This window comes from Haemaphysalis longicornis, unplaced genomic scaffold (genome assembly GCF_048455015.1).
Source record: "Haemaphysalis longicornis isolate Haplotype H1 unplaced genomic scaffold, Haemaphysalis longicornis Haplotype H1 scaffold_9, whole genome shotgun sequence".
Taxonomy (NCBI): domain Eukaryota; kingdom Metazoa; phylum Arthropoda; class Arachnida; order Ixodida; family Ixodidae; genus Haemaphysalis; species Haemaphysalis longicornis.
Window position 1 is genome coordinate 18,573,974 of NW_027526460.1, and position 24,407 is coordinate 18,598,380.

The 24,407-nt window shown below is 43.4% G+C and overlaps 1 protein-coding gene across 1 annotated transcript in view; it reads right to left on the reverse strand.

Moving 5' to 3' along the window:
* Asap (ArfGAP domain of ASAP) overlaps positions 1-24,407 on the reverse strand; it is a 39,228-nt gene that overhangs the window by 12,464 nt on the left and 2,357 nt on the right. Inside the window, exons 3-23 of the mRNA XM_077683184.1 lie at positions 23,353-23,439; positions 23,028-23,089; positions 22,418-22,492; positions 22,230-22,279; positions 21,148-21,223; positions 21,014-21,067; positions 19,988-20,073; positions 19,729-19,891; positions 18,481-18,645; positions 17,594-17,641; positions 17,479-17,518; positions 17,359-17,407; positions 15,494-15,672; positions 13,993-14,126; positions 13,308-13,396; positions 11,938-12,118; positions 9,639-9,727; positions 8,708-8,891; positions 8,230-8,346; positions 7,556-7,685; positions 572-817 (exon numbers count right to left, since the gene is read on the reverse strand). Of these exons, the coding sequence (XP_077539310.1) occupies positions 572-817; positions 7,556-7,685; positions 8,230-8,346; positions 8,708-8,891; positions 9,639-9,727; positions 11,938-12,118; positions 13,308-13,396; positions 13,993-14,126; positions 15,494-15,672; positions 17,359-17,407; positions 17,479-17,518; positions 17,594-17,641; positions 18,481-18,645; positions 19,729-19,891; positions 19,988-20,073; positions 21,014-21,067; positions 21,148-21,223; positions 22,230-22,279; positions 22,418-22,492; positions 23,028-23,089; positions 23,353-23,439 (2,304 nt within the window). The remainder of the gene's footprint in view (positions 1-571; positions 818-7,555; positions 7,686-8,229; positions 8,347-8,707; positions 8,892-9,638; positions 9,728-11,937; positions 12,119-13,307; positions 13,397-13,992; positions 14,127-15,493; positions 15,673-17,358; positions 17,408-17,478; positions 17,519-17,593; positions 17,642-18,480; positions 18,646-19,728; positions 19,892-19,987; positions 20,074-21,013; positions 21,068-21,147; positions 21,224-22,229; positions 22,280-22,417; positions 22,493-23,027; positions 23,090-23,352; positions 23,440-24,407) is intronic.

Here is a 24,407-nt window from a genome sequence, read left to right on the forward strand (position 1 = left end):
TGCATCCCGTAGCTCAGGAGGAAAAAAAATTTTTTTCTGAAGCACTTAAAATTGGCCATTTTTCTGCGGTCACGAAAGAGTTAAGTTGAGTAGCTATCAGGAACAAATAACGAGGAACAAGTGCGGCAAGCAACTAGCATGAGCAGTAGCTTATTACACATGGAACTGCCCAATCTAGATTGCATATATCTCAGTGTGTGTTGCAAAACTAACCAGGCATGTAGGTCACCACACATTTGAAGCGCAGTGCAGGTATGGCTTAATGAACACATCAGGTAATACCAGAAACAATGGCAAATGAAAATTTTAACTTTTATAGTTGGATACACTCAAAGAGACACTCTAAACACAAGTCCTTTTAAAGTAAGGCAGAAAGAACATGTTGTTGGGCAAGTTGGTACTGAGCTGTGAAAAACATTACAGCGCAAAGGCAGAGACGAAGACTACAAAACAGAACAAGTGCTTTCCCCGTGTTCTGTCTTATAGTATTCATCAGCCTTCAATCTGTAATGTGTTCCACAACGAAGGCAGAAAGGTCCCCCTCTTGGCCGAACTCAAAGGGGGCCCTCACTTGATCCGAGCGTGGAGTGGTTGGAGGAGCTGAGGTCGAAGGAGGAGTCCACTGAGGAGCTGGAGGCCATGTCCACCGAGGGGTTCCGCTTGTGCACCAGCCCCAGGGCGCTCTGGGAGAAGCAGGGGTCGGAGGGCGTGCGGGAGTGACTAGACGACTGCTGCTGCTGCAGGCTCGTGGAGGAGGCCGGGGGCGGCAACGGGGCCGCACGCTTCTTCATGGAGCCGTGCGCATTCAGCCCTGGGACTGAGAGGCGAAGGTCAAAGGTCAGACTTTACTGGACAACAGTTCATGTAATCCTAACACTGCCCATGCTACACCAACTCAAACACTGGGAGGACATTGAAGGCGAAGCAGAGAGAGGCGTGGTGCAGCTACAACGCACCTGTCATTGCCACAATCACAGACAGCCAATTGCTGATCACTGTGCAACAAAGGCCTCTGCCAGTGACCTCTGAATGCTTCTGTTCCCCAACGGCTTAATTCTCTCTTCTCTAATGTTCTGATTTCTTATGCCCAATCCAGTACACAGCACGCTTGTGGTTTTTCGACCTTAGGCATCATATACAGTAGAACCTCATTGATACGTTTAAAAAAGAAATGCGCGAGGGAGAAACGTACTATTTGAGAAAACACATAATCTGCCACAGTAAAAAAAAAAAAAAAACAATCGCAAGACGAACATGAGCATTTAATGGCCTTTTTCACTTGTTCATGTCTATCAACATCTGCTGGCGCATGCTGCGGCCCTTTGAGAGCAAGAACCCCTTTTCTAAAGATTGCATACTTGTCCGCACCGCACTTGTCCTTCGCGCGAAAGTAACTCCACACTATTTCCAAGCTGACTGCAGCCTGAGCATACATGGCTGCCGGAGATGTCACCTGTCTCACCCCGCCGTCGCCGCCATCTTTCTTGGAGGCTTCATCCAGGGCTGGCGCTGCTTCATGGTGTGATACCGTAACAATTTCTTCCAAGGTCACCGTTTCACATGCTGGGACGCCATTATACAGGCGAGGTTGGCTAAAGGCAGCCATGTTACGAACTGACTCCAGCAGGCCCAGCACTGTGGGAAAGCCACCACGGTAACCCAGGGGGCCCGACCGCCGCTCGGCGCCTGCTTTTTGCGCCGCGCGTGCTGAGGCTCGGTCCGCGCACACATCAGCACGTTTTTTGTTCGCCGTAAAAAGTATCACCTGGTCGTAGTTGGATACAATTTTAAAAAATTTAAACCTACTTACCGGGAAATCGTGTTATCCACGAACGTAGTAACCAGGAAAAAAACACCGTAATGCTACAGGGCATTTGTAGTGTTCACTATTAAAGGGACACTGAAGTGAATTTGTCAAGCTCCCGTTTTTGCTTGCACTGCGTAGACTGGCTCAAATTAGCACACTTTTCATCGTTTATTCGGTTGACAAATCGGTAATTATTTTACAAAGCGCGAAAGAAGAAAAATTACCATGCGCGGTTTGCGGCGGCCGCACCAACTAAAGCTGTGACGTTAGGAGGAGCGGGCACCGTGATTGGACGATGCCCAAGGTGAGCAACCAAACAAGTTTCGGTTTCGGTTTCTGTTCTGTAAAACACAACCGTTGGCGTTGTTGGATGGGCATTCTCAATAACTCAGTAATCATCGTACCGCGCTTCTGCCATGTTGTCAGCTGTAAAAATGCATAAAGATAAGCCTCCTAGGACGGATTGGAATCGTAGCATTCACTAGCCGAAACCTACACAGTGCATGAACGCCCTCCGCGTACCCGCAGACGCCCAAATGTCATGCGCTTTTCCCCCATATTTGGAGCTTGCCTCCCTCATGCCTGTGTCGTAAAAAGCGTGTTCGCACCAGGCCAAGGGTCTGTTCATTCTGGCCTGTGCCCACTGCCTGCAAGCAGTCGGTGCTTATGGCAACAGCACGCCAACGAGAACTCGCTAGCGCGCCAGTGCCAGCCTGCGTGTGATTTGTGAACTAGTTCGTGGAGCCATGAACGTTGCGGCCCAAAAAAAGGTGAACTCAATATAGAAAACATCGGCGGAAAACGAAAAAGTTAACTTACAAAAAAAAAAAAAAAAAAGCACGTACCCGCGGGGATTCGAACTCGTGACTTGCAAAATACTTGCGGTGGGATACCTAGCAACCCAGACCGCTCAGCCACGGAGCGGGCTCGGCTGGCATTGGTAATATAGGGTATATATTGTACATCCAGTTTACACTTTTCTTTAGTTTTGGCATTTCAAGCAGCTTAGGTGACTATTTCTTGTATTGCGCTCGTGCAGTAAGCGTCGCCCGAGTTTCCACAATAGCTCACGTCTAGCAATTGCATTTCGTAGACGGAAAAGCGTTCGCAGATGCGTAGTCGTGCTGCTGACCGCTGTGCTTGTTCGCCCAGCCCAAAAAAGTGCTTCCCGCACCCTAGTTTTACGCTGTACGGTAAACATATCAGTTGATTTTATTTCCTTAGTACCTATATTGACTTCGCTGACTCTTCTCCCGCCTTCAAGAGGCCTTATATTTTCCTACTGGCATACCAGTCAGCGAAGCGTCGCATGTGCGCTTGTGCAGCGCTTGTGTGAAGCGACCTTGACTTGGAGCTAGATACAGTGTACAAACTAACCAAGTAAAGAAAGGCAAATTCTACCATTCACAAACGTGTCCTGGCTTCGTTTCAACTGAGCGAACGAATTGCGACGACCCGTCGGCGGCCGGCGGACGAAACGCTGGGCCGACTGACTCTGTCTGAAGGCCGGGGAGCCGTGCAGTAGCGCAGCCAATTGCCAGCTTATCCCCTCCTGACGTCACACGAAAACGCCGCAGAAAATGGGCGAGCGTAAAGAGAGGAGGACAGCATTTTCGAATTAATTTTTATACTAAACAAAATCGCGTAAACGTGCCCAGGATGGTCGAAACATGGCCTGGGGACTCCGGACTACAATTTGCGCAAGTAATCCCGCTATGTTTACATATCACTTCAGTGTCCCTTTAAGAGCCTAGTAATTGGGAAATCGTATCTACCAGGAACATATCAACGAGGTTCTACTGTAATCCTGTGTAACTCTACTTACTTCTCTTGACTAGGATGTCCTTCACCCAGGTGTGTTGAGTAATTAATAATGTCCATTTCTAACACCAAATGTGATGCCTGTCTTCTTTTTTTAATCGTTTTTTTGGGAGGTCAATCCGAGGATTTTTTTCAAGGTGCTACAACAGTTTTTGCCTCTAAAGTGCGCACTGAAAGCACACGATTCTGTGCTATCGTTAGTGACAGGGGTAAACTATTGCTCATTGGCTGAAAGCACTTGCAACATGAAGTTTATTCCACGCTGATTCTTTGTACAATTTACCTCCTGTGGGTTGAATTCGTCGAGCTAAGCGCTGCCAAAATGTGATTGGTTTGGTTCTGCTGATCATTCCAACGGTACAAGAAACCAGCTGTCCTCCTTTTTCACGATTCGTTACAAGTCATTCATTACAAGTCACAAATTCAGGGCCATTCTTCAACTTCAGCACACACTACTGCATGACTGTTCAGAAGTAACATGTGATGTGCACGTAAGGTTCGGCTCCAGAAAGTAAATCCTTATCTCCCGTTTCTGTTATGTTTCATGCTCTGCAGAAAGACAATGACGCCTGCTGCCCTCTGGTTTTTTGCATTTTTTTCCCCTTTGCCACGGAGGTGTCTACAACTGCCCTCTGTCACGAGGATTGGCCTTCTGTCAGCACACAAGGCACAGCAATCGGTGGTCGAACAACTGTGGGTAGCCTGAGATCATAATTAGTCATGCAGCCAATTGGAAACCAAGCTCAACCACGGTGCCAATCGCAGTCAATGGCCCAAGGGCTGATTTCTTGTCTTTCAACAGCGGATCTGTTTCTAGGGCTGGCCCTGACGACTGTCTCTGCTGGTATCGGCTCACGCTCCCTTCGCAGCAGTTTTCCCCACCGCACAAAAGCCAATCCTCAGTATAGAAAAAAATTCATAAGAAATAAAAAACGGTCCTGGGGCCTTCGTTGTTTCATATATGATGGCTTATATTTAGGGTTGTTCGTTTTCGCGCTTTATATTTTCAAATTGAGGGGGGGGTAGGTAAAAATTGGGTGGTATTTTTCAAACGAATGAGCGGGAAAAAATCACGTTTTTTCGGATTGAATCTGCAGATGTACTAAGTAATACATTCAGTATAGTTTATCAGAAGGTATCACGAGCTTCCCAACTCTAACGTGTTAAAATTGCGGTTTGTTTCAAATTGGTAATGGTGGGGGTCATCAGGGTTTTCCAGCAAGTACTGTCCAAAATATGGTGCTCGTTTGGAAATTAATCAGCAATGATGACAGCAAAGAGCATTAATAACTCTTAAGTGAAACGTATTATTCACAAAAAGCTGGTCATCGATTTTTTACACATCCTTGTTTACATAAATAATTATCCGCATGCACAGCATGCGAGACCTGTTCGATCATTGAACGTACCTCGGCCCCGAGAAAGTTCTCTCAACATCACAGCTTGCATTAGCTAAGCGCAACAATGTCAGTGCAGCACTTCTGTGGGGCTTGCTTCCAGCAAGTACTGCTTGAGAAGGGCAGATCGTCAGCGCCCGATTGCGTAGACCGTTACTTTGAAAAGATCCATTCGGGGAGAAATCGGGTTTAAAACAATTCTCCTGAAACATGTTCGGAGTGTAAAAATCGAGTAAAATCGGGTTCTACCCAAAAACAAACAACCCTACTTATAATGGACCCAAGAACGCATCTTCCCAGCAATGCTTTGTTCTCAGAGGTAAAGCCAACTTTAGGGAAATTGGTGTGAACCTGGTCTTTGAAAGCTGGCTTTTCCACATTGCCTGTTGCGCAGCGAAGCATGGCCATTTAGGGAGAGAGTATGGTTACAGAAAATGGCTCTAACTCTGGTGTTATGGAAAGCATTCTGGAACAAATTATGTGAAAATAAGCTGCTGAGACTACTCTACCGTTACACTTAATTTTATTTACTTGTTATAATTAGTTCACAATGAAGTTGTAAACGTTACAGAGTTACTGTCTGCTGTCGATACATGGCCACCTACGGATGGAGTCTGGTTACAGAAAACTGTTGTACAGTGTAGACCACTTATATCATATGTTGTGGGGGCCGTGAAAATTTGCGCTATAAGCGGTACTGCACTATAAACAAAACATGCAAAAATTCAACCATATCGCAAGCTACCTTTCAATCGTTCTATGTTTATCATCACTCAAACGAATGCCACCTTAAAACAGGGGTTCAGTCTTTATTTCGTCGTTTTTTTTCCCCGCAGCAGATGCTGCTGCACAGTCTAACAGACCCGGAGCACGGCTTTAACTTATGCTTCGCATTTATGTTTTAACGAAGCTGCATTTCTTGGCGTCTGGAAGAACAGATGCTGCAGAGAGGGAAGCAGCCCAGCTTATGCTGGGGAGACAACATAAGAATGCAAGCCGTTTTTTTTTTTCATCAGTGCCTTGCGTTCGTGATGCCGAAGGCAGTTGCTTATCAGCCTAATGTACAGGTAGTGGAAAGGGCTCGCTCGCCAGCTGTTCGAAAAGGAGGAGGGTGGTTGCTTATCTCCACAAGTTCTAATCGCAACAAATTACTGCGGGCTTGCTTTCTTCGGAGGTGCGAGTGCAAATGGACTGCAAACTTAATAATGCATGCCTATTTTTTTAATTTTATTTTCTGTGTCAGAGAAGTGCAGGGAGCGCGGGCTGCCTGGGATGGCTGAATCAATCTTCTTTTTTCTCTCTTTCTTGCGACCCTAAAATGATGCCCCAGCTGCACCGGTCGATCAGCAGACCCGTCAAAAAACCACACTATAAACGGTATTGTGCTTCGGGCAACCACATAATAAGCGGTATGCTTATGCATTCAGGTCTATGGGAGGGCTACCGGTGGCCAGGAAAACCCGTGTTATATGCGGTCCCGCACCATAAACGGTTACATTACAAATGGTCTACACTGTAACTGTTGCTTTACCAGAACTATTCGGAAACAAATTACCGGCATATGACAATTCGCCACTAAGACGACTCTAACATTGCAAAAACCACAGTTGCTCCAGTAATCCTTTTTCACAGAGTAGAAGGGCACTAATTTTTTTTCCTTTTTCCCTTCCCTCAACAAGGGCATACATGTTTCATTAGCTGAGCAAAAGGGGATATCTTGGCCTTCAGCCTTTTACCTTCCACTTGGTCAGGGGCATGGTGCTCGCTTGATGCCAATAAACCCCAGCAAGTGTTCTAAGTCCCTTTGCACAGCAGCTGTTATCTTGTCACTTGTCGTGCACAAATTTTCTTTACAGCACGTGCACATAGCTGCAAGTTCGATTCGATGATAAGATATACGGCCGTGTATGCTAGAGAAGCAAGGAACCTGATTTCCTCTGCCAGGCGACCAGTGACAACAGCACCACATTTTAGCAAGTGCAAGGCTGAGTAACTGTGTAATCACATCAGTGATGAGAAAGTGACACCTTCATGCCTTAGTGACACCTTAGTGACACCTTAGTGGCACCTTCATGCCTTTGCATGAAGGTGCCACTAAAATGCAAGGGAAGCCATCACACTGCCAGGAACAATGATTAGTAATGACTTCAATACTGTCGATACCCGTAAACAAATTGATTAAGCTATACATAAAAAAAAAAAGAATACCGCAAAAGTAACGTGATCGATTGGCCTAGTTGGTATTCCATGGCTCTGAACAGTTGAGCGCAAGAATAGACAGAGACTTTTTGTGTCCTTTTTTCAGTCCCTGTCTATAATTTGTGCTCAAGTGCTCAGAACCGCAAAAGTACTATTCCCTGCATCCAAACGACAGTTACACATCTACAAAAGAAAGTTGTTTGTAAAGGTTGTTGCAGAAGAGAGCAAAAGTACGTCTCCACTTCAGAAAGTTTAGTTTCAGCTAACTTTATGATTTTTTTTTATTTTTGAACAGGTGCAGCTCCTGAACTGCACTGGTGCGTTCACTCACTGACTGGCTTGCGATTCTGGGGCGGCGGAGGTGGGGGTTTGGGGCAGGGCTGTGGGCTTGCAGATTCCGGGCGTGTCGACTCGTTGCTAATGACGCTCGAAGGCCGGGACCTTTTCCAGTCTGATGTGAGCTGAGAGGGGGGGGGGAAAAAAAGAAAAAAAAAAGAGGGGACAGAATGACAAGTGTGCCCCCTTTGCACAGTCACTTTTATTCTATGCTGTTGGCAGACCTGCACCGAGAGCTTTGCTTGATTTGGCATCTCATTTTTAACAAGGCTTATCAAAGCAGCTACCGAAAAGCCTTGCTAATATATTTTTCATGGCCTACATATATTAATTTATTGAAGCCATAGCAGGACAATTTTTTCACCAAGCAGCCACTGACGAAACACAATTTGGAACGTGTCAGTGGGGTGCAACTGACTTTTTACATCCACGCAATTGAACATACAAAATCAGAAACAACGTGAAATATTTGCAATGGTGCAAGTCCATTAAACAGATTGTGTAAACTATGCATGCACAGCTTGCACGGCTTTAGTGAGGTTAAATTATCTCTCTCTCTCTCTCTCTTTTAAAAAGTAAAAAAATAAAAAAAATAAAAGAAATGAATGGAAGCGCCCATTTCATGGTACCCCGCTGACAGCCGTGTCTTAATCTCGCTCAAAGACTCACGCGATCTTCTGGATAGTCATCGTCGCTGAAGTCTGTCGAACCGTCTTCTTGCGTTAGACCCCAGTCGATGTTGACATTCTCGAAAAGCGTTTTCTTGTTCTGAAGCGAGTGCTCAATCTGTTGAAAAAGACAGCACAATATGTAAGTAATCAACAAGACATCTCTTTTTTTGTGAGTTCTAAAACACCTATAAGCAGCAGCTCGGCTATGCTTCCACGCTGGAGTGGGGCACCAACGATTTAAAAGCTAGTGATTAAACCCACTGCTTTCCAGCAAAGCAAAGGCTACTGAGCCACCACAAGGTACAGTTGGGCAGCTGGGTAATCAAAAAAGTGTTTACGTAGACTGCTGAAGGTGCAAGATCGAATGCCACACAGTTCCCAGGTGTGTTAGTTTCTTTTTATCCTCTTAGATTAGAAGACATTCTTACCTCACATCTTATCTCAGCTTTGAGTTGGTTTGGCCAAGCAGTACTCACCAGCTCGAGGCAGGTGTGGTAGCCCCTCTCTTTGGCAAGGTCCAGTGGTGTCTTGTTGTCCGCATTCTTGACGTCTACACCAGCACCGCTCCGGAGCAGCAGTTTCATGCACTCGGTCTGGTTGTGCAGCACTGCAGTGTGCACTGGAGTGTTGCCCGCCTTGTTCTGTACGTCGAGACCCGGGCTGTCAACAGAACAGAAAATGATATGCTGTATTTACATAATCAATGAACAATCTCCCCCCTGCAAAACAGGCATGTGTTTCGCTGTCCACACCTCACACAAAGTAAGTTCTTACCCACAATGCTATTACAACGGGTGTAAATCTGAAGAAGCTGGTGTCTCAGCATGAAATACGTTAATTCTACCATCCTGGCAGTGAAGGTTGCTACACAAGAAATTACAGTCGCATGCCAAAACAACAAAGTTTGCCATATTGGCAACTAGGTTACCATGTACTAGGCCATAAAACATTGTATTCTAAATCAGCAACAGGGACCTCTTTCATTACATCTGTAGCTTCATTTATTCTTACTCAGATCTATTAAACATTTTACTCCCTCACTCCGGCACAAGACACAACCAACCCCTGCTGCTAGCCCACTCTCACAGCTCAAAGGTTGGGCATGACTGCATCACACCGAAAAAGCATTCAAAGTGACTAGTAGCACTATTTCCTAGCTGAAGTGGGAGCAGAGCTTTTTGCGATTTGTGATGCAGCTGTCGGCAAGTGCATTGCACACTTTTTTTTGTTACGACCCTTTATATGAGAAAACAGGACATGCTCTTTGACAGTGTTCTCGCATACCTTGTATAAATCAATAATAAAAAATAATCTCACCAGCATCAAACAAAAAATAACAACCCTTGTGCTACTACTAGGTACTATACCACTACTTGTGCGCCGTAGGCACAGTAGAAGGCCTCCCACCTGTTCTGAACAAGGAAGTCCACAATGTGAAGGGAGGTGCCGTCTTCCTGGGCAACCGCCACGTGTAGCGCTGTGTCTGCCGTGTTCTTCTGCATTAGGGGACAAAGGGGAATGCAGTTTGTTCATTTCATGCACCTGACCAGCCACAGACTGGACAGTACGTTAGCCTACATAACACCACTCTGTAGCCTCCTCGAATCGATATCAAATGCAATGGCGTCATGGTTCTTAGTGTAGTTCAAAACCAGTTTACTGCAGATTACTGCTACCTATGTGCATTTTTGAAAGCAATGGCAAAACCAGGTTATTTGGTTGGCGCAGTGAAGTTGTTAGTGGCAGTGAGACCGAGTGGTGTTTTAGGCTTTCTGTTTTGAAGCAACTACAGTTAAACCTGGATGTAACGAAACTGACAAGAGTTCGCAATTTTTCATTACATCAAAGTTTTTGTTACATGCAGGTTTCGAGTTGAGGCTTTCTTCCGATTTATGTTCTTTCATTGCTGTTCCAGCTTCCCAATGAAAAGGAACAACAGGACTAGAAAAGACTAGGTACTGCACTGCTGACCAGCATTTGAATGTTGAGATTTTATAAAAGGCACTAAAATGAATAGCCTCCAAAATGAATGCAGCCATCATTTCAAATCAAGCAGTTTTCCCATTTTTGAAAACCGAAGATAATGAGGAGGCTTTGTACAATTGCCATCACTGCTACTAGATTATGCATAGGGTTGTTCATTTTTGGGTAAAACCCTATTTTACCCGATTCTGACACCCCAAACATGTTTCCGGAGGACTGGGTTAAACTTGATCTCTCCCCGAATGGACCTTCTCAAAGTAGCAATCTGTACAATCGTGTGCTGACGGTCCGCCGTTCTCGACCAGTACTTGCTGCAAGCAAGCGCCACAAGCATAACTTCTGAACTCATTGAGTATTGGCATGACTCTAACACTCTCTACCCCAGGTTGGCAAATGCTGCACTGACATTGTTCTGCCTAGCTAATAGAAGCTGTGTTGTCGAAGAAACATTGAGATACGTTCAACGGTCAGAGAGGTTTCAAATGGCGACCGACATTTTGCATATGCAGGTGATGATATATGTAAACAAGGATGAATGAGGAACTGACAACCAGTCTTTCATAAATAAAATGTTTCATTTCTTAGAAGCTGTCAATGCTCTTTACTGTCATCACTACTGATTCATTTCCAAACAAATACCACATTTTGGAGAGCGTTTGATAGAAAACCCTGATGTCCCCCCCCCCCCCCCCCCCCCGATTACCAGGTTGAAACAAACACTAATAAGTTAAGAAGCTCGTAATACCGTCTAAAATAACTGAGTGTATTACTTAGTACATCTGCAGATTTAACCCGTAAAAACCCGAATGTCGGAATGGTTTTTACAAGAAAACCCGATTTCTCCCCGATTGTCACTTTGGAAAATAGCACCTGATTTTTACCACCCGATTTAGAAAAAATACAAAACCCAAAAATGAACAACCCTAATTATGTACCATGTTAATAATAGTCATTTGTTAATAGGCATGCTTTTATCCTTTTTAGTCCGGTTTCACTTTGAGCGGAACGATTTTGAGTGCCCATCTAAATTTTTAGCTATAATGAAAACCTCACAGAATTTAGTAGCATTTGCTATCCGAATGAATTGGCATCACACTTCACAGCTTAAACTATCCAAGTTAATCGAACTTTCAAATTTGCAAATAAAACTCTGGTTTGCCACAAAGCCCACAATCTTTTCAGAATTCACAGTACATCACGATTCTCCCTGTTTGCCTCTTTCGAAGCAGCTCCACAGCCGTGTAAAAAAGCCCGGCATGCATAAAGCTTGCCCATGATAGTTCAGGCCCATGAAGGAATTAAAGGAAACAAGTTTTGCAGAGAATGGAAGTAACAATATATGTAAACCCCATAACTGAAACCGAACACTAAGACGTTTCACTTTTTTAACAGGCCCCCCAACCCCCCTTCCCTCCCTCCTCTTAAATTAAAGGAACGAAAAATATTGTAGCACATGGCAGCATGAAGCCCAGATCCTCCCCCCCTAGTACCGCACTGAATTTTGATATTTGGTTCACCAGTCACCAGCAGTATTCAGTTTCACATGCTCAAGCTGGAAATTGCATTTATTTAAATAACCTTGAACTAATGGAATGATAGAGGAGTCAACAGTATTTCTTTTTTTCCATTTGACTCTAAAATGCTTTTCTTGTCCGTATTGAAGTCGCATTTAGAAATTTGACATTTCATGTTGCGCGCTGCGCAATGCAACGGCACCACTCACGTAGTTTGGCAGGACCGCCGTGAGAATCACCCCTTCTGCAAAGGCCTGTAGAAGCTGGTAGAGATGCCTGGCCGTGACAGCATGCTCCAAGTCATGCAGAAGATCGTTCTCGTCCGAGCAGGTCCGCACGGTAAACTTGCGATCTACGTACTTGGCCCGAATGAATTCGCACCGCTCCTCCCTGCAACCAGCCATTGCAATGGGGCAGAGCAGCCCTTCTTTCAGGGAGGACCCACGCCTATTCAAATTGATAGTACACTACCGACGCTTTCAAGTTCAAATTGACGTTTTCCCAATTGAGTTTGGCGCTCTCAAGTGCGCTCTGACAGCTTGCGCCATCTACTGGGTAGTTGAGACACTTACATCCCCTTTGGTTTATTTTTCTGCGCACTGCGACTTTTTAAAGCACCACCGCTGTCACGTGACAGGCGCTCGGATGATACCTAGATGGCATCGACATCGCACGCTACGGTGCTGCAGAACGCCGCATTGTTAGCGATCTGGACGATCCTACACACAAATTTCTGGATGACATTAGCAGCACTGACTCCAAGGACAACTTTTTGTCATCAGATTTCAACACTAAATTCATTGACCCCAACCTTTTCCTGCCCCCTCCTGATACCCCTGGTTCAACACAAGCCCCCAAAATTGCAGAAGTATCAGAACTGTAAGTTGTGCTACGACCAAAAAAAAAAAGTGGAGCAGAAAAACCAAGGTTTACTGTGATGCATGTGTGGCCACTCTATGCTTCACAAGTTCGAGGAACTGCTTTGCAAAGTGACATGAAACCCACTAGCACTAACATTTTCTTTCGTAAGTCAAGAAATTTTACACTTAGGTGTTTGATATTTGCAGGAGTTTTGCATTGATAGTACATAATATGTAGAAAATGTATATTTTAAACTTTTTTTGTGCATTTTTCTTTGTGGAGCAACACTAAACTGAACTGAACTGAACACCGACGTTTTTGCTTTTTTTTCTTTCCCGAAACTTTTCTGTGCAGCTTTTTTTTTTTTTTTAAATAAAAATTCCTGTTTCAAACAGTCACCACCTCTACAATTTGATCCCTTACACTTATATGTTGCATCTGTTTTGCGACCGGGAAAAAATTGTTTGCTAGACTACCCAAAATCACTGCTTTTCCTGTGAGCAGGAAAGGGTTAATTAAACGTATGCAACTCTCATCGCACGGGACGTTGGCAAGACTCCACCTAACCTTCTCTGAAGGAAGTTTGCCCCTACGGTGAACACAACTAAAACTTGGCTCTCATTAAGGAGTTGCACAAATGGGCAAGCAACAGCCCATTTTTTTTTCAATGAACACATGCAGAGATTTAAGCACCTAATGGCCTTAATGAGCAACTCACATGGGACTCGTTGGGCTTGGTTTCCTCGACTGCGTCATTGTGGCCTCCATTGTCTCGTTGAAACCATTGTTGGTCATTACTCTCGCCAGCTGCAAGCAAACAATGCTGGTGAACAAAAGCGATGACGCCACAGCAGTTCCCCCAGTAATGCAAGGTGCAGTCAGCCGTCAAAAGGTTGCACCCATCATTGTAATTTTTGTTTTTGTGACAAAATTGCACCTGGGTGCGAGCAGGTAGCGAGAGACTGTGTCGGCAATTAAGTGCTCTGTTTTGCTAAAACCAGCTCTGCTATGCTTTATCGCTTGCTATGACAGTTCTGTATACACCATGCTTCTTTGTGCGAGTTCAAAGGTCTGCGCCTCATTTTGCTTTTGAGTGCAAAGCTGTGCTTGTTTTCTAGTGTTTGTATTGGACAAAGATACTAGTTTGGGCTTATCTGACTGAAGGTTAATGCATGCAGAAATCTTGTGATGTCCCCTCTTTTTGTTTTTTTGAAAAACCAAGCAGGCATAGTATAAGCCCTACCAAGCTTTGAAGTAGAAAAATAACAAAGCAGCTCCCAAAATCTGACATTGATCGGAAAATTGACGCAGAGCACAGCAGACCTAATCTTGGCATTTATATCGGCACTGTTAGCAGCCGCCCAAAGATCACCAAAAAAGGGTTGACATCAGTGTCGGCTCACCAAGAGTTGCGATGTTCCCAGGTTGTCCAGAGTGAGGGACTGTATCCTAGAGATGTGCACACCAAGCTCTCGGTGAACTCCCGAGCACTCAATACAGGTCAGGATGCCAAAGTTCGTAGACAGCCACGTTGGGTCTGTTGGCAAGAGAAACACAATTAGGGTGCCAAGCGGCCATGGATGTCATGCAAATAAATTAAAAAAAAGTACAAATTTTGACCTTCGTCAGTTATGTGGCAGGCCTTTAGCAGCTGCTGGTTGTGAAAGTTTGCATTTGTGAGCACGTGCGCACCCTGAACCTCGGAAATGCCAAAACCAAAATGTGCCACCCTCATATTTAGGTCAAATTGCAGAAGTGCAACGGGGGAGTCAAACAAGCAGCTTAGTAAAATGATGGCCAATAGAAGTGGTTGGGAAGTAACAGCCACCAATGCTAGTCAATAAAACACTACGCCATCTAGGAAAACTGCACGTCAAACCCCAGTGCCACAAGTTAACGCATGCACATGCCTGCACGCACACACACATGCAGGCATGCATATTTTAATGCCATCCTTCCCCAAATTAAAAAAAAAAAACAAAGAGACGCCACCCTCATTTCTTTTAACAGTTTGCCTAATGTTGGCACAGTTTAGTCTCATCTACTGGTGCTTCTTTTTTATAACAATGTGCCGAATGTGGATGGCTCATAAAAACATTGCACACTCTCCCCTTTGCCAGCAAAATAGCTCCGTTTAATGGCAGCATTTTATTTTCCAATTTACGGTACTTTGATTCCAAAACCACAGAGAAAAAAGGCAAACAGTGTTGCTAGAAGTAGCATCACTGCGTATCCCGTTCAGTCCCGAATCATTATATACACTGCTGACAAATTCCATACATGCAGGTTTTGCAGTTTTAGGTGTCTAAAGGTAAGGAAAATAGGTTCCGTCTCTCTAGAATAGCTATTATGCAAATGGCCTCGCATCCTCATATAAAAACACTGACTCAATCCTGCTTTTCCCTATAAAAAATTAACGAATACCCTGAGCCATTTTACAAGGAGATGAAATAATATTTATTGCACATGAAACAGGTGTTTTTAGCCATTATAAATGATTTACGTTGCAGTAGAAGAGAACTTAGGACGGCAGCTCACCTAAGCTCCCATTAAATGTGGTGACGCCCATTTCGAAACAAGGTTTATAAGTGTGGTTCCGCCGTTTCACATCAGATGACGCTACCTTCACTTTCGTAGGCTTCGAACATTAGCTTCGAAGGCTTCGAACATGAGAAAAACGACAAAGGAAGTTGTGTCTCCATATGGAGGCACGGTGACTAAAAGAGATATATAGCATGTGTTGCTACGAGATTTAATGGTCAGGCTGATCGTAGGCCATCCAGCCCTACTGTTAGGGTGAAAGCTTTCATGCTAAATGTAGCAAGTTACGTGCAGATCACCACACGGTCTAGTGAAGCACGGTCATAGGACGTTTGCACGAAGTGCCAGTGTGGCCCTCCTCACCCTTGGTGGAGTTGCAGTCGCAGCAGCGGTCGTTGCCAGGCAGCAGCTGCACCTGCCGTATGATGGACTGCTGGAACTCCAGCAGGCTCTGGTTCCCAGTGCAGCCGCCCACCTGCCCAGGTTCCGTGAAGGCCTTGCGCAGGGCCCCTTCCTTGCAGTTGACCAGCACTGCTTTCCACCTGCATCGTTCGGGGTGGAGGAGGAGACAGTTCGGATATACTCAGTAGGTTAACTACCGTATTTATTCGAATATAAGGTGAGGTTTTTCCCCAAACTGCAGTCTCAAAGTCATACCGCCCCCTTATATTTGAAGCTCAGTGTGTGCGTGTGCGTGTGTGTATGTGTATATATATATATATCTTTGGTTTGGAAACAAAAAAACACACAAAGAGCACGAGAAAATAAGGTAAGTAAGGACAGAGACACACGAGAAAAACATTAAAAAAACGCAAGTTTACAGTCCTCTTCCTGAAAGATCATCAGTAAACTTGCGTTTTTTATATATATATATATATATATATATATATATATATATATATATATATATATATATATATATATATATATATATATATATATATATATATATATATACACACACACACACACACACACCATATTTTCGCAATTCTAGGCACCCTCTCCTAATTTAGGGAAAAAAATTGAAAAAAAAAAAAAATGTTAGGACGTGAATCTAAGCCCCCCCCCTTTTCTAAGTAAACATCACAAGGCTGATTTCAGACGCATGGAAGCGGGCCCTAGTTGACGTTGTGGCCAAGTAATTTATGAAATTTTTAATTACAAACCATCTCAAAAGAACAGAAGACGACCTGCTGGGAAACAGAGAGTGGCAGCCTAAACGGCACAATGGGCTCGTATGGTAGTGAGGGTAACCGAGTATCAGATGTGACCAGTGGGTTCCTTATCTGTGCCTATTTTGGTAATGTTTGCCAAATGAAACGTTATTCCTTGTGGCTGTCTCATCGAGATACGGCTGCAAAAAACAGCAGCAAGAGGGGGAGGAGAGTAATTTAGGCATTTCGAATCTAAACACCCCCCTCACTTTGGGCATCGCGATCGTGGAAAAAAAGAGGGTGTTTAGAATTGAACAAGTGTGTGTGTGTGGTGTGTGTGTGGCGATTTTTTTTTACTTGCCAAACTACACTTTATAATCGCAACTGCCTTATAATCGAATAAATACGGTAGGCCTGGAAAGGGGGCTACTAGTTGGTGGGTCATTGCTGGCACTGTGGTACGAACAAAAAGATAGATGGGACGAATGAGTTTGGACAGGTAAACAAACTTCAATTTCATTCCTTAAAATTAAGAATTATTTTATTGACACCAAAAATGCACACCAGGGGTCACTCTAATCAAGTCAATCAGAGGCAATGTTTGCTATAAGCAAGTTTGAATGTTTGGCAAAGTTGCTATAATTGAACTGATTTTTGATAACTGAATTGAAGCGATAATTGTACTGTATTAATACCATATTTGCATGATTCTAGTGTGCCCCTGATTGTAACGCGCTGGTACGTTTACTCATAAAAATCTGAAAAAATAATTTCAGAATAAATATTTGCAAACAACTGGCGAAGGTGGCCACCGAGGAATGGGTATGCCAAAATTTACTTGCGTGATGTTGATGGAGTGCCTTGGATTGGATTGAGTTGGATTTTGGGAAGAGCTAAAGAGCTATAGTGTCCATGGCAATGCCGCTGGACGCTTTGAATTTGATTCCAGCTTTACACCCGATTGTAATACGCACACGAATTCGAGGGCTACTTTTAGTGCAAAAAAGTGCACATTAGAATCGCACAAATACGGTAGCTGAACTGAAGCAGCCAGCAGCCACAGTTACTTACGCTTCCATTTCTGTGTCATCATCGGCTTGGAAGTGGTATGTCCGATTGTCTGCGTAGCGGGAGAAAGAAAACGTATACAGGTGAGTCAGAGTCTAAACAGGCTTCCCCACAAATACTCACAGGAAATGAGGTCGAAGGATCGCTTCTCTTCTTGCAAACTCTGCAAAGGGAGATTGGGTGCGCAGTCAGAACAAGGCGTTGAAACAGGATGAGAGTGGGTTTACGCCAAACCTACCTTCACCTGGCACGTCAGAAGGTTGAGCTTTGTGGGTGGCTTGGTTTCCTGCAAAAAAGTCGCGACAAAGGTGACTACGCAAGAAAGGGGCTGGGTTGTGTGAATGAGGTTGCATACCCCAGTGCTGCATGCTGAATAAAAACCTCATTTCGTTTCTCTAATAGGATACGCACAAACTGTGACTGCTTCCAAGTGTTTACTTGACATGGGTGCAATATTTTTAAGGTCCCACCACACTAATGCTATATCATGCCGTAATGACACTGCAACACAGTTATATGAAGAAAAACAGTGCAAAAGACAGGACGATGAAAGAAACCACCAACTACAGCCGCTGACCAACAACTGAGCGCTTTATTGCAGGAGGAACATATATATAAGGAAAGATAAAAAAATGGAAAGAGCATTACAAACGAAAAAAATGTATTACAATGTACCAACTGGCTCGTCAGCAAACCCTTTTGCAACACAGTTATGTTTTGCTTCTGGGTATTGTCCTCAGCAACTCCACGAACAACCCCGCATAAATTATGAAGTGCAAACAAAATTTTTCACTGAAGTAAAATTGCGCAACTTAGGGAAGAAACGGGGCGCGATTAATACATTCAGGCTTTAAATGCTTTTCAGGTATGTACTAGAACAGCACATTCATTGAACGAAGCAGTGAAACTCCTTGTTCAGCTCTGCAGACAGCCCTGCAGATGTAAAAGTCTGGCCGCGGGAAAGCTTGCTGTTTTGTGCGTAATTCTCGGCTTTTCCTCCCATTTCGCAAATAGGGAGGGAAACAGCGGTTAACAAGCATTGAAACAAAGCGCTCCTCAGTGATTCAAAGTGACAAAAGCACAAGGAAAGGCGGAAAGAGGATATGCCGCAAACAGGAAGCTTACGTCAGAGTGCGAGATGTACAAATATCCATCCCGGACTTCACACTTCCTCTTCTGCCAGACACGTCGCATTTTTCCGTCAGATTTCTTGTGCAGGTAGCCAATCTTGGTGTAGCCGTAGTGCTGGTTCCCCTGTGGCTGGTGTAGGCTGTAGCCAACAGAGCTGACCTGTTCCAGAGAGGAATATGAAAGGCTAATGCAGCCTCCTGTAACAACTGCTTGCTGCTCATGTGAACCAGGAAGTTCAGGTTATCACCTCAAAGCATTGCTGTTTTTCAGCGTACTACAGTCGAGTTTGATAATGAAAGCTCGCATATTAGAAACAAAGGCAGTGCAAACATCACAGTATGCATAAGGGAACTGGATGTCCACTTATTACTCCTGTTATGATAGAGCTTCAACTGTAACTTAGCTGAAGTGATACCATTACACAAAAACATTCAAGGTAGTGACATTTGTGCTTATTTATCCACACGACATGAAAAGCATAGTAAGCAATCAGCATTTAGACAACAAACCCAAGAAACAATATTTCATTTTGTTTTATTTTCGAAGCAGCTGATGAATTCACCATCTAAAGACAAATCTGTTATGTTCCTACAACACAGACTGGCCAACTAGAAGTTTGTCAAACCACTAAGGAATTTTTTTCATGCAAATTTTTAGACCATGCGAATTTTTAATTAACTCAAAATGATTGCTTGCATGTTGGTTTGCAGGAATTGCTACAGGGAATTTTGAATAAGCAGTATTCTGTTGTGTTTTGAGGAAAAAGAAATGTGCAATCATTGGTGTTTTCCCGTCTATGCTGCCAGGGAAATGTGTCATGGCCGTTCCACTAATATATCACACACAAGATAACATAAACAAAAGAACTGGATTGATAATTGTGTAAAGAAAGCCAGATAAGAGATAAAACCACTGAATGGTCGCCTCAGGCCTGGTAGACCAGTCAGCAGCATTGTTCAGACCGTTTTTATCAGGGATTCTCTAGCACGTAGAAATTGCTAGCAAAAGCAACTTTAGCTCTATAGCCGGGTGGGACAGGATGAAAGCGAGTCTGTTTGGAGCTAGCTTTCTCTTAGAGAAACACGCAGTGACCTTTGCCAACCTATTTTTTCGTCCAAACTTTTTAAAAAAAGCTTAAAACAATCTTGGGGCTCTACTAGTTTCTTAATAGTGATCGCACCGTTTTGCAACGTTTGCACGCCACCACCACGATAAAAGAGGAAAGACCAACGGGGGACCCACGTCTTTGATGTCGAGGGAGGGGGAACTTCTCAGCGTGTTCCTGAGGTCAATGAGTTTCTTGCGCTCCTCGTCTTGCTTCTGCCTGACCCTCTGAAGCTTGCTCGAGAGCTCGATGATGTAGTTGTTGAAGTGCCCGATCGTCTTCAGTCCGTCCTGAAAGAAGCTGAGGACGAGAGAAGAGCGCACGTAATGCACACTAATGTAGTTCTGGCGCGGAAAATTTGACTTAGAGTCAGCATGAGTGCAGTAAGACCCTCACTTGTTCTGTGCATGGTAGAACTCGACCAAGTGCTGCAGCAGTTCCACCCCTTTCTTGGTCTTGATCTCGTTGACTTTGATGAGGTACTGCGAACGTTTACACATATATCATGCTTTGGCATGTGTTCGCGTGCTACACGTGTATGTACTGCTGGCAGCAAATGTGTAACGTAAAGGGAAATTTGAACCCTGAGAAACAAATTCTGACACTTCATTTAGTGGTTGTACAATAGAAACAAAATTCCTTAGTAACTATCAAATTTCATTTCTACAACCTGCAAATATACTCAAAATACAAGCTTATTAGAGCTACATGAACTGAAATTTGAAAACTTCCATGATGCAGAGTTTGGCTTTTATTTGTTGGTGACTTTAGAGTGTATTCACCACGACAGCCTTGTATCCACGGGGCCTTACAACTATGTAAATCTCAATACCTACTGACCTCAATAAATACGATATGACCATGACGACAACCCGATGTTAATCAAAACAACAATACAGTGCTTAAATTATATGGCTTTGTGGGTTGGCTGCAGCTAAGAATGTCCCTGAGAGACGTAGGTCGACGTAGTAGGGTTTCTTTGCTCTCTCTACAGCCCTGCACATTAATTAGAAATTCAAGATCACACACTCCATGTCACACACTATTGCAAATGAGCACTGAAGCATGAAGAGATGGATGCGAGTGGCTGACCTTGCATGAAGTGACTCAGCTCGAATGATGCACCGGTACCTTCAAGCATATATGCCTTTCTGCTTTACACTTTACAAAAGCAAACCATAAACCCCAGAATGTTTCAGTTGATGAAAGTTTGTACCAAGGTAGGACATTTTTTGCTATATGTCTGGAGTTGCTATTTTTAGCATAAGGGGAATGCTCTATGTGAAATAAGACGCCTGAAACCTGTAAAATAGCAATGCACTAAATACGGGGCGCGTTCAATGAAATTTTCGACACGAAATTTGTTAGAAAAGCGAATGGCGACAAGCAACGAGGAAAGTGGTTGATGCAGAAAACTCTCACCTCACACATTTGAAGCTGGAACATCTTTCTCTCTTTTTCCATCTCATCTGCAATCTTTCAAAAGGAAATTAAAATGTCAGCACCAAGTTGACACTTGGACAAAAGGAAACAAGCGACGACGAAATAGGTCTTACTTCCGCCGGCGAAATCTCTGTTCTAATTAGCCCAGCTTCTTTTGCCTGTTGTTTCTTTTCCTTCTCAATTTTCGTTCTGAGAAAAAAAATACATATAAATTTAGAATAGAAACATTCATTCGTCGTGAAATCTTGTACAAATTTTTCAAGACCAGCAGACTTTGATTCAAGTAACTGTAAAGCCTCAACTGTGTGTACAACCAAACAGTCCCACATAATGACAAGTCTTTGGGATTTGGTGGAATAAACTTCTGTTAGCTGGTAAATAAATGAAACTTTGCCTATGGTTTCTTCAGGACTTGATTTGCTTTTCTTAAGGTCGGTTGCTGTACAATGTAACCTTCCATTTTTCGATGAGATTTGCTTTGGTTTGATTCATTTTAAAGGTGGTGAAACTGGTCTACCGAAACATACTAACAAAAAGTCAAGCTGGTTCGAAGATCAACATTCCCCCTTTCTATACAGCCCACAATCACAGATTATCATAAAAAGGTTTTTAAAAAGGAACCATGACATCACTCCACTGTCTGGTGTTTGCAGAGCTCGTCCCAGTGTACATTAAAAAGAAATTCAAAACTTTTCCTGGTTTACGCAGAAAAGCTATAGCTGGGCTACGAGGTGCGCAGCATTTGAAGGCTCCAGAATAATTTTAACCACCTGTGGTTCTCGAGCGTGCACCAAAATCGCGACATATGGGCGTTTTCGTATTTTGCCTCCATCCGAAAAACGGCGATTACAGCTAAAATTGAATTAATATCCCATAGTGTATGTTTCGCTATTGTTAATGTAATAAGTGCCAAAACTTGCATGCATTAACGTCACCTATAAATTTAAATGCTGCAGACTTATGCAACATAAACTGAGGCCAATTTTTTATTAGTTTGCCGTATAATAAACACGTTAAGCTGTCATACTATTACACCAATACACAAGTAACAGTGAACGAGAATTGAATTCTACTGCACAGATCTTTAAAAAAAGTAAAGGGCTATTTTTTACGATGTGCATTTGCTATTAATTAGATAGGTAGCGTCTAGTAGAAAATTGCCCTATTTATAAAAGTAGGAATGCTGTGCACTTACGATTTGGCTTCGTAATCTCGAGATGCTTTATCAAATGGTCTCTTGAGGTCCTGGAATCACAGCATTAATAACAATACATTTGCAAGCAAGAAATCTAAACATCTAAGGGTGGCAGTTGCGGTGCAAGCGAGTGAAGCTCAGAAAACTCATTTTGCGCATAGAAATAAGATTCCTGTAAGAATACTTACACCCTTCACACCTCTCAGGTCGCCCTTCAATAAGTTATCCAGGGGAAACATGATAATATTGTGCAAACTTTGCATCTGCAAGAGATTAACACCAAAGATGTTGATATTTTTCTCTCGTAACACTCCCTCATTAGAAATGAAGATGTGTGCTTTTTAAGACTACTTTATTCATAGATATGTCAAAGCACTTTTTTTCCCCACTAACATTTTTCCCAACTTATGAAAAAAGATTGAAATTCAGTAAGGTCTAGAAAAAATAAGCTTGCAAGGACTGAGGCTTGGGCATGTTGGTTCATGACTTGAAGGAGGGGAACAGCGCAAATTTGACAGACACAGAAGAAGGAGCGCTGTGCGTGTCGTCTCCTTCTTCTGTGCCTGTCAAATTTGCGCTGTTCCCCTCCTTCAAGTCTTAAAAAAAAATAGTCCTTCGAGCACAACAGGCAGGTTTTGTCTTGAAACTTGCATACCAAGCACCTCAAAAACCCACTGCTCCGGTGAATCACTGTTTGCCTATTCTAAACAATTGCATTTCATATGCGCTTTATCACTTTCTTTCTACCTAAGATCAAATAACAAGTTTTGGTAATACACAAAAAGCTTAGAAACTTACCAGCGTTTTCATGAGTGCAGAGAGCTCTTTTGTCACGACTGAAAACTTTAAAAATGCAGCCCCTGGAAAAGACAACACAAGTATCACGACAGCACTGCTTGCGACCAGCACAGGGTAAGTGTCAGTACAACGGGTATCAGTGTTTGCCGATAATCTGGTGTGGGAGCTAATTGAACAAAAAAAAGAACATTAAATGTAACTCGGACATTTTACGGACAAGTACACTTGTAAAAAGAATATGTGGAAAGGTATTGTTGTGTCAAAGCTTGCTACGTTGACAGAAAAAGAAACGAGCCCCTTGCACAGGGGCATATGTCCAACGTACCGATGTCCTGCTCCTGGTCTTTTGTGACCGCATTGGCCCCTAGCCTCTCGAGCGCCTTGGAAAGGTACACCTCATTGTCCACGTGGGCTGTGTGGCAGGACAGGAGGAACATTACTGCAATGCTCACTGAAGCAATGCTACTTGCTGTAATGAGGCTGGCTATGACAAAGTAGCAGTTATAACAAGATCACAATTTACCCTCTATTTTTATAAATGCTTGCATCCTATTTCAATGACAAAACAAAGTAGGAGGGACACTGCCGATATAAAAAAAGGTAACTAGAAGGGACAAAAACAAGAAATAAAGTTTTTGGAGACTAAAGAAAAATGTTTTTCAAAATTGACGTACAGCCGGGCCTTTTCTGCTACAGCTGTGCTACTGTTTGCTATTTACTCCTAGTGTGAACAGATGGCTTCCAACTTCAAATTGAAACACTTCCTTGTTTTTTGAAGCTGTAATATTAGGCCTGCCTTTCTGGCATACTTTTATTCGTAATGTGACCACATGGTTTCACTTCCTTATGCAATTCAGGTAAACGTTTTATATAAAATAATTCAGCGCCGCCACACTGGCATTTACTTCCAGTGTACTCAACGGCCAATAGTCGACAGTCAGGACATTGTTGTGCATTGAAGACGTGTCACCACATGGGCCGAGAACGCTACAAAGCTCCACATGCTGTTTCTGCCAGATTCAAAGCCCCACTCCGTAATAGAGCTTCGTCCACTTCAATGACTCCTCACTTGAGCCTGCCTGCTAATGTCAGATTCTTTTGACGGAATATCATGTGACCTTGCTCCAAGTTCCTTCAAAAGAAAAATTAACCTTTTTGTTTTTTGCCCTAAATACTATTGGTGTATTCCACCATCCCTATGCCCCCCTCTTCTTTTCTTTTCATACCATGCAGGTTTCTATGCTGCACTAATAATGAATCTCACTGGATGATCCGAGAAATGCTTTCCTTTCTTTCTGCAACAGGTTCCTTTATCTATGTTAGCGTTACTCAATTAGAAAATATTACACCTTGGCCCAAGGCATTACGGTAAAGGAGGCT